Here is a 14836-nt window from a genome sequence, read left to right on the forward strand (position 1 = left end):
TCTAGTCTAGTAGGTCGCCTGACCGCAACCTGCAAAAACGCTTACGCCTAGAATTAAAAGAAAATAAAACAAAACAAAAACAGACTTCGCTTTCATAATAACTTGTACTCAGGTCAACAGTCTGCTTCTTGTTACGAAGTGCACCCACTTTCTCCGATCCATTCTATTACTTGTGAAGTCTCTGGGCCAATCAAGTATCACGCACGATAATTGCGCAGTCTGTATGACGTAATACGTATCGAAGAGAGCTTGGATTACGGAAATGGAGTGTCAAGCTCTGCAATAGCACTCAATATTAATTGTCGACCTCAAATCGAGCTCTTTCATTAGAACAGTAAGACATTCTTATTTTTTACCTTAGACTGTCGCCGATAATCCCATGTTTAGCTCTGTTTTATTGAGGAACATTAGTTTCAATCGTTAGCACGGCAATGCTAACCTGCTAACACAGCTAAAACAACAACTACGCTCCGGTGAAACTTGAGTTCTGCATTAGGTTGTACTATGTTTTTTCTAACAAATTTATCTATTTGTTTTAATGTAAATCAAGAAGTTAGTATAAACGTAGTATCTCTGCTATGTAAGAGATAATTAATTATATTAAAGAACGTCGCCTAACTAGAGCAGAAGCTAGAAAAAAAAATAAACACAGGCATGTCATCAGAGCTAATGCCAATGTTTAGGTATAGCAGTCGTGCTTTAAGCCGTCTGATTGTAGCCTCGTTTAGACAGAAATATTGCTTTAAAGGAAATATTTACGAAGCCTAAGAGTTTTCTCTCATTCACTATTTTAATATAAATAAAATAGTGAATGGAATACGATGTGATGGAATTGTAAATGGAATACGATGTGTTTTTTTTTTTTGGGGGGGGGGGGTTAGCTATTGCTAACAATCACAAGTCTTCACTGTAGCGATTGTAGAAGGTTTGGTTTATAGCCACAGAGTTACTCATCACAGGTGTTTAAGTTGGAACCCAGATAAAGTGACGCTATGATATGTGGTACTTTCCCTCTGAATGTAGCACCCTGATGTTAAGCAACCAGACTGTCATTCTCAAATTGTCCTCACTAATAAAATCCTTTTGTCTTGTCTTGTCTAGATCGCTGCTCAGATGAAGAGGGCTTGCCTGGCGGACCAGTTGTTTCACCTTTTCTTGCCATGGCAGCGCCCTATTTACCCACATTCCTCCTCCTCATTTTTTTGTCCTTCGTAGCCCTCTTGCTGCTCACCCTTCTGCCATCTGTCGCCCCATCCCTCCCCTTAACCGCCTCGTCTTTATCCTCGTCTTGGCCGTCATGTGGTCCAGGTCAGTCTTGGGCCGTCCGGATCCACCACAGTCTGCATCACCAGAAGGAAGATGAGAGAGAGGCCTCGGTTCACCTGGATGTGATAGCTGACAGGGTACAGTAGTATTTCAGCATCTTTTCTGATAGTTTGCACTTTGGTTTTAATTTGAACTCATAGATTTTCATCATTTTCAAATATATTTAGATAGTATTGCTGAATTTATTTGCTGGAACTATTTTCTATGGTAATATCAAAAGAAAGCTTAGTGACTTTGGTCCTTTTCTGTATTTACAAATTAAAAACAAGTGGATATTGTATCTCTGGCCGCAATTTTTTTTATTTTCAAAACAGGGCTTAGCTGTTTGGTTGTTTTTTTTTATGCCTCATATTTGCTCTATTTATTATTGTAAAAGCTCAATTCAGTATTTTGTAAGTTTGCTGATTTTACTAAAAAAAAAAAAAAAAACAACTCCAATATTTTCTTTGCAGGTAGCAAAAGAGGCGGGGCTTCAGAACCGGGGTCAGATTGGAGAGCTCGAAGGCCACTATTTGCTTTGCTCATCACAACCTCACACTGGATCTCTGGGACACATCTGGAAAAGGAGCATCCAACCGAGCGATGTTCTGGCAACACATCCTCATGTCCTGTGGTACTCCAAGGACAGGTTGCTCAGTCGCTCAAAGAGGTCATTGGCCTTCAATGACCCAAACTATCCTAAACAGTGGCACTTGGTAAGAGAACATATAGCACACGTCCACAAAATAAAAAATCAAGATCTGCCAGATATCATATGTTTTTATTTTATTTCTGTCTGATTTTATCTGGGTTGGCTCAAAGCAGTTAGATTAAACTAATTAAAGCAATTTTAGGAGATTTCATGTAGGTGCTAGAAGCAGAAATATGCGCAAATAACAGGATGCTGGACCTTCGGGCTCAATGCTGCCTTAATATTTGACCACTGTTCTTGGCAGAAATAGTAGAGATTAATTAGTTAAATGAGTTACTAGTCTTCCAGAGGCTCAGCTTTTAAGCATAGTCCACAAATTTCTAACGGAGTTGGAAGAGTTCCAGTTGCTTAATGGTGGTCTGTTTATCATCCTATGATCAGTTCTGATATGTGTTTGGCACCGTTGTTCCAGTTTTGACCATTTGACCCCAAATCTCACCAGAAACTGGAAGCATTAAGGGCACCAGTGTCCTTAATGATAAATTTATGTCCAGATGTATGCAATTACATAATTTGAATATGTCCACAGAACATTAACAGATGCTTGGTGTTTGTGCAAAACTGACAAATTTTTAATCAGAATATTGGAATTTGGTGACGTAATAATTGGAACTTGAGAACTGAATTAGTTTTCACTGCGAAATATGAAATCTATAACTATTGCTACCCTGATAAGCAACAAATATGTGTGATATGTTTCTCAGCCGTATTGCAGCAACTGCCATATTGTGCTTTCATTTTCATTCTTTGAGCAATTTAAACCTGTTTTGCATGATCATAAAAATGATCCTGGTCACACATACCTAACATGCTGGAACAATGATTCCAAGTTTAAAGCTGGAAATGGTTCATTTAATGCCTCCTATGTGTGCTCTTTAATCAGCCTTTAGCACCAATTCTATCTGCCATCATACAGTTTACAAGCTTTTCTATCATACACATCTGCACCTTGACATTTTTGCTATGTTTATTTTTCCTGGTGTTCATTAACAGAGTTTTTCCTCCTGCCTTTGCAGCACAATCGAATGAACAGAGGCATGGATATCAACGTGACGGGAGTGTGGGAGCACAACATCACTGGCCAGGGTGTCACTGTTGTTGTTGTAGATGACGGTGTGGAACACACCCACAAAGACATTCAGCTCAACTATGTAAGTCGGAATTTAGTGTGGACTCTGCTTGAATTGTTTTTGAAAGAACAGTGGGCCTACTCATAAGCTGTGCGTAGTGCTGTTGTGAAATATTTTCCCTTTTTCATGTCACAGTGGAGTTCAAACTCCAGTTCAAATATGGAAGCTGATAGTGGAACACGTATTGTGAGCAAAGCTGTTGGCACTTTGGAGTAAATCAAAGTTTTGGAGAAAAAAAAAAAAACTTTCTGAAGAGATGCGAGTGTGGACTTTCTGGCAAATCCCATCCTAATGTAAAATATGGCAGATCACTGGATAAAAGATATTTCTGATCACTAATTTTTGAAAGTTAAGTTTTGAAAGTTATTTCTCTATTATTCTGAGATGTATGAGAATAGTTCTTCTCTTTTCAAAGGAGAAAAAAAATATTACGTAATGGGGCAGAAACTATTACTGTTATCATCTTGAAGCCAGATTTTATTACATTATTACATAATGCGACATTCCAGGGTAAAGGCAAACTTAACCACTTTCCAGTTGAACTTGTCCTGTTGGATGCTAAGCCAGCACAAAGCTTGTAAAGGTTCGATGTCCATATGATGGATTTTTGTGTTCCTGTTAAGAGTCCAGAGGGGAGTTACGACCTGAACTCCAATGACCCCGACCCCATGCCTCACCCAGACCTCCACAGCGACAACCACCATGGGACTCGATGTGCTGGGGAGATCGCAGCCGTTCCCAACAACAGCTTCTGCGCTGTGGGTGTGGCCTATGGCAGCAAGGTGGCAGGTATGAGAGACCCAGTCAGTCTTTATCATTTTTCAATACGTTTTTATTCTGACAGTCTTTGACTAAGAGGCACCAGTTTTTACAAAAATGTGTTCCGATCTGAAATCACTGACGTCCTTTTTTGGTTTTTGTAGGTATCCGAGTTCTGGATGGGCCCCTGACTGACAGCTTAGAGGCCATTGCCTTTAACAAGCATTACCAAATAAATGACATCTACAGTTGCAGGTAACTGTAGATGTCACATTAACAATTTTCTGTGATTTATCATTAAAACCTGTATTATTTCTTGGATGCTAATGAAGACCTCTCCTTCTTGTAGTTGGGGACCAGATGATGATGGGCACACTGTGGATGGACCTCATCCCCTGGGCAAGGTTAGACTTCTCGCAGCTCTCCTTTTGTCCAGCAGGTGGCAACAGACTGCAACAGATCTGTGCATCATATTCTGTGGCAGTTTCACTAGATTGATGCTTTTTCCCTTGCTCTAAAGCTGGATACATATGTTAAAAACATCAAATCAGCTTTTTCCTTTTTTTCTTTTTTTGTTGTTTTGTCACCAGGCTGCACTGCAGCACGGGGTGATTGCAGGCCGAAGAGGCTTCGGGAGCATCTTTGTAGTTGCCAGTGGTAACGGGGGTCAGTACGACGACAACTGCAACTATGACGGCTACGCCAACTCCATCTACACCATCACGATAGGCAAGAAACAGAGATTGTTAGAAGTGTGGTGATGTGTGTATGTGTAACTGTGCAACACACGAAAGTAGTCATTATACTCTAGTGTTGTTTTTTTTTTTCTGTTTGTTTTTTTAGGAGCGGTTGATGAGGAAGGCAAGAAGCCGTTCTACGCAGAGGATTGTGCATCCATGCTGGCTGTCACTTTCAGCAGCGGGGGGGCCAGATCAAGGAGCATCGTAAGTCCTACTGAGCTTATATAGTGCTGTTCTTGTCATACAGACCACTTTAAACAGGTTTACATGATGAGTTTGACTCGCCCAGCAACACTCACAATGTTCACACTCTTATACAATGATGTGCAGAACTGTTCCCACTGCAGGTTATTAAGCCACGGTGCAGTAGATGCATTCGTTTAGAAACGAAAAAGGTCTGAAGGAAACCTTGTAAGAATAATACTCCAGTATTAATGATTAACTTGTCGAATAGTTAATTTCAGATATTCTTTGTTTCTCTTTTTGACTTCCAAAGCTGTACATTGTAGGCTGTGGTCAGTTTTATAGATACTCAACCACCTTATAAAAGTCTGATTTTAATAATACTAAAATTTCCATAAAGCTGTTTCTGCAGTTTAACGTCCTTTCATCCTTTCACTGAGATCTCAGGGAGTGTCGGGGTGACTGGAGGTTTCTACGGCTGAATGGAACATACAGCCGCCCCGCCTCTATTTTCCACTCATTACTGAGCAGCTGGCTGAAAAAAGGCTGCTGCATTTATTGCCTCTCTAGCAAGAAAGAAATATTTGGCTCTTTGGAAATATTTCCAGTCCCGAAACCCAGAGGTCCTCATATGGTGGAAATTAAAGAAGTGCCACTAATAATCTCCAGCTATTATTAATTCTAGTCTGTCTTTGAAATTACCTTTAACATGTTTGTTAGGTAACCATCAGCAGCTGCAAGCAGATTAGAGCAAGACAGATTAACCAAAAGTAGGAAAGACAAGTTAAAAGCTACTTCAAAGCATAACTGGTGATTATTCTGTTGTTGTTTTGTTCAATTTTATTGTGTAACTGCCATGAGATTGTCATACCAGCCCAAGTCTATATGTAATAATACTAAATCAAAGGAACCAGTTGGAATATGATGCACTGTCGCTTTAAGAATCTTTGTTAGCTCTAAAATAATGGAAACATTTGGGTAAAATCCTCCACATCAGGAAAAGTATCGACTTCATTCATCTGAAAACGCTGGTTGAAGATGACAGGAGTTGAGATCCACTGAAACCTCTCGACGTCTGTTTGTTGAAGTTTGAGGCTGTCACCGTGGCAACCTGTTTTGTCGCGAGGATGTCATCACTTGTGGGGAAACTGAGATTAGTCAGGACCAAACCACCGATCCACCCCTGACCGCATTACGCTCGCATGCTAAGTGGCTCCTCAAACGGGCCGCCATTTGCTTCTCCTAAACATTCAGTAATGAACTGGGATGATTACAGAGCAGCAGTGGTGGTGTGTGGATCAACAAAAGTGGGTGTAGAAATAAACTTGGTATTTATATGCTGTTTAACTGAGGAAGTCAGAATTTGAGTTTAATACTTCAGGTATTAAATATGGGTTTGCCGTTTTATTTTTATTGCTACAGCAGTGTTCACTTTCAGGCTCTTTGTTCTTCGTATGAAACTCCATATGGCTTCACATTCCCCCCAATCAACACTGTTCAACTAAACACAAACAGCACTGAACTCTGACCACCTGCCGTCAGGTTATATCATCAAGATGGTGCAGTGATGTAGGTGCTACTTTATGTACCAGTCCCTCCGTCTCCATGGTTTTAGATCTTCTTATGCTCTGGAGCGGTTACGTGGGCTGTTGTGTTTTCCAGTAATTTCATCGTTTGTACGGATCACACCTCTCCGAAACGTTCTAAACGTACCAGCCGTGTCGTTCTGCAGGTGACGTCTGATTGGTCGATGCACAAGGGGAGTGGCTGCACGGAGGGCCACACCGGTACATCTGCTGCGGCCCCGCTGGCAGCAGGGATGGTGGCCCTCATGCTGCAGGTGCGGCCCTGCCTGACCTGGAGGGACGTTCAGCATATCGTCGCCTTCACTGCCACACAGGTAAACCTGCAGGAAAACGCTCCGTAGTGTCAAAGGTTTTAAAACGACAGGCAACATAAAAGAACATTTTATTTCATGTGGCTTCACTGTTACCAAAGTTTTTTTTTGTTGTTTTTTGTTTTCTCTCTGTTTATTGTTTGGTCTGTTTACAGTACAGATGTTGACGGACACAAAAATCGTATCGTTAATGAAAATCAAGTCTGCTTTCCTCTCGTAACTGCCCGTTTTTGTTGTCGACGATTTCAACAGAACCTCCTTCTAACCAAAACATCACAGTATTGAAATAAAAATCGAAATGCTAAATATTTTTAAGCATATTCACAGTTCTAATAATGTTGCAGTCCGGGCAGCCTTAAAAAGTCTGAAATTCATGTATCTAAAAATAAGGTCTTAAATTCTCTTGTTCACTTTCAAAAAAAACAAAAAAACCTCTAGTAACAGTCAGCAGCACTCTTTATGTTATGTACACATCTATACTTCTAATTTTGAGGTGGACATAAAGACTAAAAAGTGGTAGAGGCTTCAAGTTTAGGCAAGTTATCAGCCAGCTGCACACTGAGACTGACAAGGTAAGAACTGCTTCTTTCAAAATAAGAGTCTCAAAAATAGGCGAGATGTCAAGTTTGAAGCACTCACCTTGTCATCTAATTCCAGATCAGATGAGAGGAGATATTTAAGTGCTCTAAAATTTCTTTTTGTTTGTTTCACAAAGCAGATTTTTTTTGTCCTAGAGTTGATAATTTACACAGTAGCTGAGAGTAAATGTGGCGATAGTCTGCCTCTGTCCTGTTTTTTTTTTAGACCAGACTTTTGAACTTTAGTTTAACTGGATGGGCAGGACCATGAAGGTGTGGATGTTTTCTTTGTGTTTCCTAACAGTGCGACACGTCAGCTGACTGGAAAGTGAACGGAGCCGGTTTTCATCACAGCCACCAGCATGGCTTTGGCCTTTTGAACGCATGGAGACTAGTTAATGCTGCCAAGGTACATACACACTGTAAATTCACTTTTTTTTTTTCCCCCCCAAACATTTTGCCACCAGAAGTCAACCTAAATATTCCTGCGTTGTGTCTCAGGTGTGGGAGTCTGTGCCTTTCCTCGTGTCCTATCAGAGCTCGGTCATAAAGGAGGACGTTTCCGTTTCCACTCATACGGGCGTCTTGATCCGCACCTGGAATGGTAGGGTTTTTATTTTTTCCCTCTTCTCTCTCGCTCTGTGTCGCTGCCTCAGCTCTATGAAGGACAGTTGCTTGTCGAATTTAAACATTGCTCTCCATAACAGAGCCATCCCTCCCTCCCTGCATGCCTGCTGCTCAGGCTGCCTGTCCTTATTAGGTAATGTTCAGCAGTTTGTGAGTTTTGCTTTTGTTATTCTCCCCCCCACCCCTTTTTTTTAAATTTAGTTCGTTTTAGAATTTCTCCCCAGATCTCCTTTTTTTTTATGTAAAATCTCTGTAGATCCTCTTCCTCTCTCAAACCTTTCCATGCTGAGTCTCTCGTATTCAGAGCCCTCTGCATATAATCACTCTAACACTTTTTTTTTTTTTTTTCCACAACTGGTTGTTGAAATGACCTCATACAAGTAGAAACATTTCCCTCTTCCTCCGCCTGATCCTGTCCTCCCTCAGACTTTATCGACCTTCTTTTATTGCCTCATTGCAGTTAATCATACGACCACAGACGGGTCTGTGTACATTTGGTCTCATGCAACAATGTCTTCTTGAAAAAGCTGCTGGTTTTTACAGAGCAAACTCCCAAAGAATGTGAGGAATTATTTTCTCAACTCACTTTAACTCATGTTGTTCTGCGAACCCGTCGTCGTTCTGTTTCGGTCGAATTCCCTGATGAGCTCTTTGTAACAGAATGTGGCTGGATCTGCTTTGGACCCCGTTCAGTGTTTTGGCAGCCTTGCTGACTGATTCATTGTCCATTAGGCCGGTCATATGTTCTGCTTCCTGCGTGAACAGCTTTCCATTTCAAAGCAAGGCTTACTCATTACTTAGAGTTGATTCTGATGCCTGGAAAGAGCAATTACTCGAAATAGAGTGCTGGAAATATTGCCTCCAAATGGAATATGAAGCACAAAATATTTAAGCAAAAATTAAATAAGACAGACCGTCGCTCTTGGCCACTCTGCAAAACAGGACAGACAAGACAGCATGAATTTTAAGATGATTGTGTGTTGGATTGGATCATTTTAGACAAATATAAAAGTTGAAAACAAAAACTAGGCTGGTTAAGGTGAGGAAGAAGATACAGAAATCTCTTCTGCATCATTAGATCATCTCCATAACAACCATTGGACACTTTCTCTCCATGCAAATTAGTGGCTTAGATTAAAATAAGATCATTTATTGTCCATTAATTGCTGATTAAATTGAAGTTTCTCTTCAAAACTTGGCAAAAAAAATTACAAATGAATCTTAAAATGCACAAAATACTTCAGGTTTTATGATGTGTGATTTTTTTTTAAAGATACAAATGCACTTATTTATAGGAGCAGCATTTTTAAAAGCAATATAACTCCATAAGCCTCTGATGCCAGAAAAATAACCTTTTCTGTCCCTCCATCTGGAGAGTGAAGGTTCTTGAACTCGACTGGGATTTAAACTGGAACTGTGTGCTTTGCTCAGACGAGACTGAGGTTGAGCCTTTCTGCAACAAGCCGTCACGGCGATTTTGAAGCGAAATGAAGGATGAATATGTGAAAAAGCTCCATCCTAAGGAAACATTGTTATTTAGTTCGGTTTAACGTTCCTCTCCTTCAGTCCCTTTGCGATTCTCCCTGCCCTGGGGATATGTGCATCTCTGCATGGTCACGATGGACTGTCGCTTATTGGTAATCAGACCGAAGGAAATGATGGGAAATTACCAGGCAGCCACTCTGAGCGGATGCACTGTGGTCAGAGGACTCGGTGATAAGTGCTTCAAAGACAGATAACGGAGGAGAAATCCAGAGTGAGACGGGAAACTGCAGCAGGGTTTATCACATTATTAGAGAGTTACAGATGTGTTTCAATTACACTAATGAAGGGGTAATAAGTAACACTGACATGATGCATATAAAGCATTTAGAAAAATGTGTCTAATACGTCTAATCATTTTATTATGAGTGCAGCTGTATTTTTGTAAAAGGGGGTGTCTACAGGTTTCGTACGTACTCTTTGAACATTTTCACATTTGTCACAACTACAAACTTTAAAGGGGTGGTATTATGTATTTTCCAGGCACATAGTGCCGTTTTATGACACAACCAAGCAAAAACGTTACAAAAATGCTATATAAAAAAAGAACCTGAAGAGAAATTTGAATTCGTAATATGATGCCTTGACATAGGGCCTCTGTCTCTTTAAGAAGCTAGTACTCTCTCTTCAGCAAGTCATCACAACAATGCTTCTCATTATGCCATTTGCAACCGTTCTTAGGAGCGCAGGACTGAGAAGCAGATTCAGTAATGAGCTCAGCAGTTATGCAGTTCCACCAGGTGTTCGCTAAGTGCTGCCGCCGCTAGTCTGTTGGAGTTGAGCTTTTTTTATGAGTTGCACCATCGAATGGATGTCTTGAGAGATTTAAGAATTTTTCAACATGCATGAAAGAATCAAAGCAGCACTCCAAGTATGTTTTTGATGAGAAAATGACATTAAAACGTGATTTAATCTCAAAACGGTTGATGTTGCACAATACCCTTCTAGGTTGTATTTCACTGGGATTTCATGTGATAGACCAACACAAAGTGGTGAATTCAGTAGTGGATATTGTTGAGGGAATGAATATTTTTGCATATCACATTTTCCTGCAAGCCATGTATAATCTGATCTGCCTTTTGTCTCAAGTTTGTGTTGTTCAATTACATAAAATCCTGACATTTGTAGTGCGTAATGTGACATAATTCTTCGTGTCTGAATACTTTTGCAATCCACTGCACATTTTTCCCCAAATATAATGAAGATCGCATTATTTTTATACATCTCTTGCTGTGCCCTAAAGACATTTAATTGAAGTTGCACATTACCCTTCCTGCTCTCTTCTCTCCTGTAGTCTCTGCAGCCGACCTGAAGCCGTCTGGGATGCAAACGCTCGAGCATGTGGCCGTTACCGTGACAATAACCCACCCCTGCCGTGGGAACGTGGAGATCGTGCTGGAATGTCCCAGCGGCATGAGTTCTGTCATCGGGGCTCGCAGGCCCATCGACAGGTATACGCCGCGTCTTTCATCGTGTCTGTTTAAAGGCCTTTAGCTCTCGCTGTGTGGAAGGAGCAGAGTGATGTTCGGGTGGATGTAAAGACGTAGTTTTTTTTTTTTTCTTTCTACACAGAGATCCTTCCGGCTACCAGGACTGGACCTTCTCCACCGTGCGCTGCTGGGGGGAGAGAGCTGAAGGCCAGTACACCCTCAGGATTTCTGACAGCAGTAAGTCAGCAGGAAAGACACACACATTGCACACACTTCTCCGGTCAGCCTAATACACTGTTGGTCTGGGTTTTATGAGGCTTCTTGTGAATCCAGGTTTCTTAGTTCTCCCTGACCCGTGTCTGTGTTTCTGCAGAAGATGAACGGTCTGATCAGTGCGCCGCCGTGGGAGTGCTGAAGCAGTGGAAGCTCACACTCTACGGTTCATCTATGACTTCCAGCGAAGTGAAGGAGAGGCAAAAGTAAGTCCAGTTTTCCTGCCGGTTTGCCGTCGGTGTCTAAAATCCGACTGGGATGCGGTGATTGTGAGCGCTCAATTGTTTCCCGTTCGCCGGTCTGCAGGCTGGTGGAGGAAGCCATGAGTGGCAAACATCTGGACAGCAGCTTCTCTCTGCCCTGTCCTCCAGGATTAGACATCCCCCCCGAGATCATTAACCCCTTCACCTCCAACAACCTGAAGGTAAACGCAGCTTTCAGGCTCACACTCTCACACCTACCAAAGGTTTACCGTATCTTTGGTGAATTCTGTCCGTCTGAAGACAATTTGCAAGAAAAATTACTTGAAATAAATGATAGAAAAGGGATGCACAGTGTTGTTTGAGTATATAGAAGTTGCAGTCAATCCCATTCAGTATAGAAAAATATGGATTGTAATTTTTCCAGCTTTCCATGTCTAGAAACATATGAAAAAAATCAAATGACGTGTAAAAATATTTTTTTCTTACTTTGTTCTGCACTTCCTTTCTCCTTCTAGACTGCCTCCCTCACTTCCTTCCTTCCTTCCTTTATTTCCTTTGCTCCTTCCTTCTGAACAATTTCTTGTTTTTGCAGATTACATATTAAAAGGCTCTCTGCTGTAGAAACGTGAACTGTAATATTTCAGATTATGAAACTAACATAAAGAGCCAAAAACTCTGCAAGCTGTTTTTTTTTTTATTGTGTAGGAACCAAGTTTCCATAAACTTGCTTCTGTAGAGTTGTAGAAAATCAGACCTCAGCTTGGCTGAAGGACTTTTTTTTGTTTTTGCTGGAAATGGTGCAAAAAAAAAAAACGTCAAGAGATTTTTGTTTTAATTTCAATCACAGCTATGACATGCAGTAATTACCTGCTGACACTACAGCTCATAAACCAATAATGTTCAGAGAACTCTTCTTTCTTTGACATAGTCAGACATTCTGTCTCAACACAGTTATAATCTTCTTTAACATTCATTGAGTTGACAGAATTGTGTGTAGCTACAGCTTTCTATAAACTCTTGTCTTGCTCTACATTTGTAAACAATTATTACTGTTTTTCCATCAGTGAGGGCAGCAGTAACATACCCCTTGATGTCTGAAATGGGGTAAATTTGAGTTAACTGAAATATGTTCCAGATGACGAGTTCAACCACTGTAAACAATACGGTTTATTTGTTAAGGGAAGAAATGTCTCCACTCAGGAAACGCAGTCGGTCTGTTTGGCTGCGTTTGGACAATCTTTACCTTTTTATTGGATTCCTAATAATAAAATTTACTTGAGTAAAATAATAACTTGGTACTTAATTCGCGGTAACGTCTTCTCTTTTTTCCCCACCCCCATCTAGTTCCTGCTTCTGCTCGGATGCTTCGCTCTCTTCTGGTCCGTCTACTACATCTTGGACGTCACGCTCAGTCAGGTGAACCTCAGAGGCCTCCTGTGTTTGCCGAGGAGGCGGAGTCGTCTCAAAACCAGCCACGTTAGCAAAGGCAGAGGAGTGGAGGAGGCGAACGAGTACCGGGACGAATACATCGCAGAGTACAGGGACCAGGAGGACCAGGACTCTGGGGTGGAACTGCAGGCTGTGCTGGACTCAGAGGTCAAAGTTCCCTTCATCAGGGAACAGCTGGAGACGTAACAGTGAGCCTAAACGTTTCCTCTTTCTCAGGCTTGTTTTTCTGCTCTGATTGCACTCGCCTCCAACAGCGGTGATGGTTCTTAAAGACCGAGCTGCGAATAAATCAAAGAGTAGGTTTCTTACTCCTTCTCTTCTACCACGGTTACTCAAGTGGCCTTGAATGTGTTTGGGCTGTGATTTTACGTCTTCGTTTGTGCACTTCTTCCCGAACGCATCACCTGACCAGGAAAATATGATGTTAAACCACATGGAGCTTCTAAAGCTTTCTTTAAAACTGGGATTCATGAACTGCGGGCGGCTTGTTGGGACTTAACCACCCAGTTTAATGGAACAGGTACATGTTGGGTTGTGAAATTTTCCCCCAAAGGAGAAATTAGATTTTCAGATTGAGGCCGAAACGCCTGTGGAGTAAATTAGAGAAAAGGTTGTGTGCAATATTTAAGGGAATGCAAGTTGTGTGTGTGTGCGTGTGTACGCGTGTGTGTGTGTGTGTGTGTGTGTGTGTGAGATGGGAGTATTTGTAATATCCAGGGTCTTCCTTTAAAGTGTTGCTATAATGTGACTTTTCATTCTTGTGTTTTGTTTTGTTTTTTATATCTCTGACCTATTATTTCTTCCAATTTTTAAATCTGGGGGAGGAGGGGTTGTGTTTTTTTTTTTTTTTTTTTAATCTGTAGCTAAGTAAGCAAAATCTGATTAAAACTTGAAGTGGGATTTTTCAAGCTTTGGATTTGCTATATGTATTTTTTTATAAACTGTAATACATCAAGGATCTGTGCCTGCTGAACACATTTGCTGTATATGGACTGCATAATAGGGTTTTTACAATTTTTAAAGAATGTATTCAAAGCTGCAGGTGTTTTTATATAACTGAACCCATTTTTTTGGAGTGTTGCTGTGCAAGTCACAGCTTGTTTAAATGAAAATAAAATAAAAACTTGGTGGAGTTATTGCTGCTTTCTTTTATCATTTAGCTTTAAATCCCACTCAATAAATTAATTCAATAAACAATGTTATTTAAATATAGGATACATATTTTTGAGTAATTAATAAATAAAGGGTTTTCATTCAAAAGGTTCTTGTTGCACATTGTAATCAGGGGTCCTATAATATTTTACAGAATGTGTGAAAGAGCATAACTATGTTTTAAGTATTTTCCTCTCCTGAATACGAGTGTAGAAAAACACTTTGGGGATATCTGGATTTTATTCCCTTTGTGTTAAATATGTGAATTTTCAGAAATTATCTGGTTTTACAAGATTTTTTTTACTATGTTTGCCTGAGAAGTTTCTCCATCTACCATGTGATGTTTTATTGTCAAAAACAGAAATGGTGCAGGCATTCAGATAGTAGAGCAAACCAAGGATTTTCACCAAAAGCACATTGGAAAAACTATTTAATTGTTTTCCTTTTTGTCTCTCTAATTTATTGATTAGTTTTAAATGGCTTCGCTAGTTTAGACAAATCTTTATCAGGGCAGAAATATTTTTTAATGTAATCATAAAACTTATTCATCCCCTTAGATGTTTTGTTGCTTTTACAAATCAGTCCTGATCAGCAAAATTTGACTGCTGTGACAAATTTACCAAAAAAAAAAAAAACATTGTCAAAGTGACAAAAATGACAAGTACACAAAAAAAGTATATGTACTCGTCACGGGACCAAAAAATAAAGACAATTAAAAATAAAAATCATTAAATAAGTGAATGCAGACATTTAGTAGATACGTATTTGACCACAATCACAGTAGTCCGTATGGATAGATGATAATAAAATAATAGATGAACACATGAAATCCAGATCTGGTATTTTTTTGTACAGC

General features: G+C 40.3%; 1 protein-coding gene across 2 annotated transcripts; it reads left to right on the top strand.

Moving 5' to 3' along the window:
• Positions 1-221: 221 nt before the first annotated feature.
• pcsk7 (proprotein convertase subtilisin/kexin type 7) lies at positions 222-13964 on the top strand. 2 transcript variants are annotated; one of them, XM_007575967.2, is made up of 17 exons: positions 222-334; positions 1102-1403; positions 1779-2021; positions 3034-3168; positions 3771-3936; positions 4071-4161; positions 4256-4310; positions 4497-4635; positions 4750-4850; positions 6562-6729; positions 7609-7713; positions 7806-7908; positions 10768-10924; positions 11046-11140; positions 11277-11382; positions 11483-11600; positions 12724-13964. In XM_007575967.2, exons 2-17 carry the CDS (start codon positions 1161-1163, stop codon positions 13012-13014), a joined length of 2316 nt encoding a protein of 771 aa, XP_007576029.1. In that variant the 5' UTR covers positions 222-334; positions 1102-1160; the 3' UTR covers positions 13015-13964. The 2 variants fall into 2 exon arrangements, with proteins under 2 accessions (XP_007576029.1, XP_007576030.1); XM_007575968.2 differs by lacking the exon at positions 222-334 and adding an exon at positions 369-496.
• Positions 13965-14836: the final 872 nt, after the last annotated feature.

The sequence above is a fragment of the Poecilia formosa genome, unplaced genomic scaffold (assembly GCF_000485575.1).
Source record: "Poecilia formosa unplaced genomic scaffold, Poecilia_formosa-5.1.2 Scaffold393, whole genome shotgun sequence".
NCBI lineage: Eukaryota > Metazoa > Chordata > Actinopteri > Cyprinodontiformes > Poeciliidae > Poecilia > Poecilia formosa.

What these genes read in the sequence shown, in the direction of transcription:
- pcsk7 (XM_007575967.2), top strand. Translation starts at nt 1,161, where the DNA reads ATGGCAGCGCCCTATTTACCCACATTCCTCCTCCTCATTTTTTTGTCC. An exon ending in CTATGGCAGCAAGGTGGCAG is followed by an intron (nt 3,937 to 4,070) that starts GTATGAGAGACC and finishes TGGTTTTTGTAG; the next exon opens with GTATCCGAGTTCTGGATGGG. An exon ending in TCACCTCCAACAACCTGAAG is followed by an intron (nt 11,601 to 12,723) that starts GTAAACGCAGCT and finishes ACCCCCATCTAG; the next exon opens with TTCCTGCTTCTGCTCGGATG.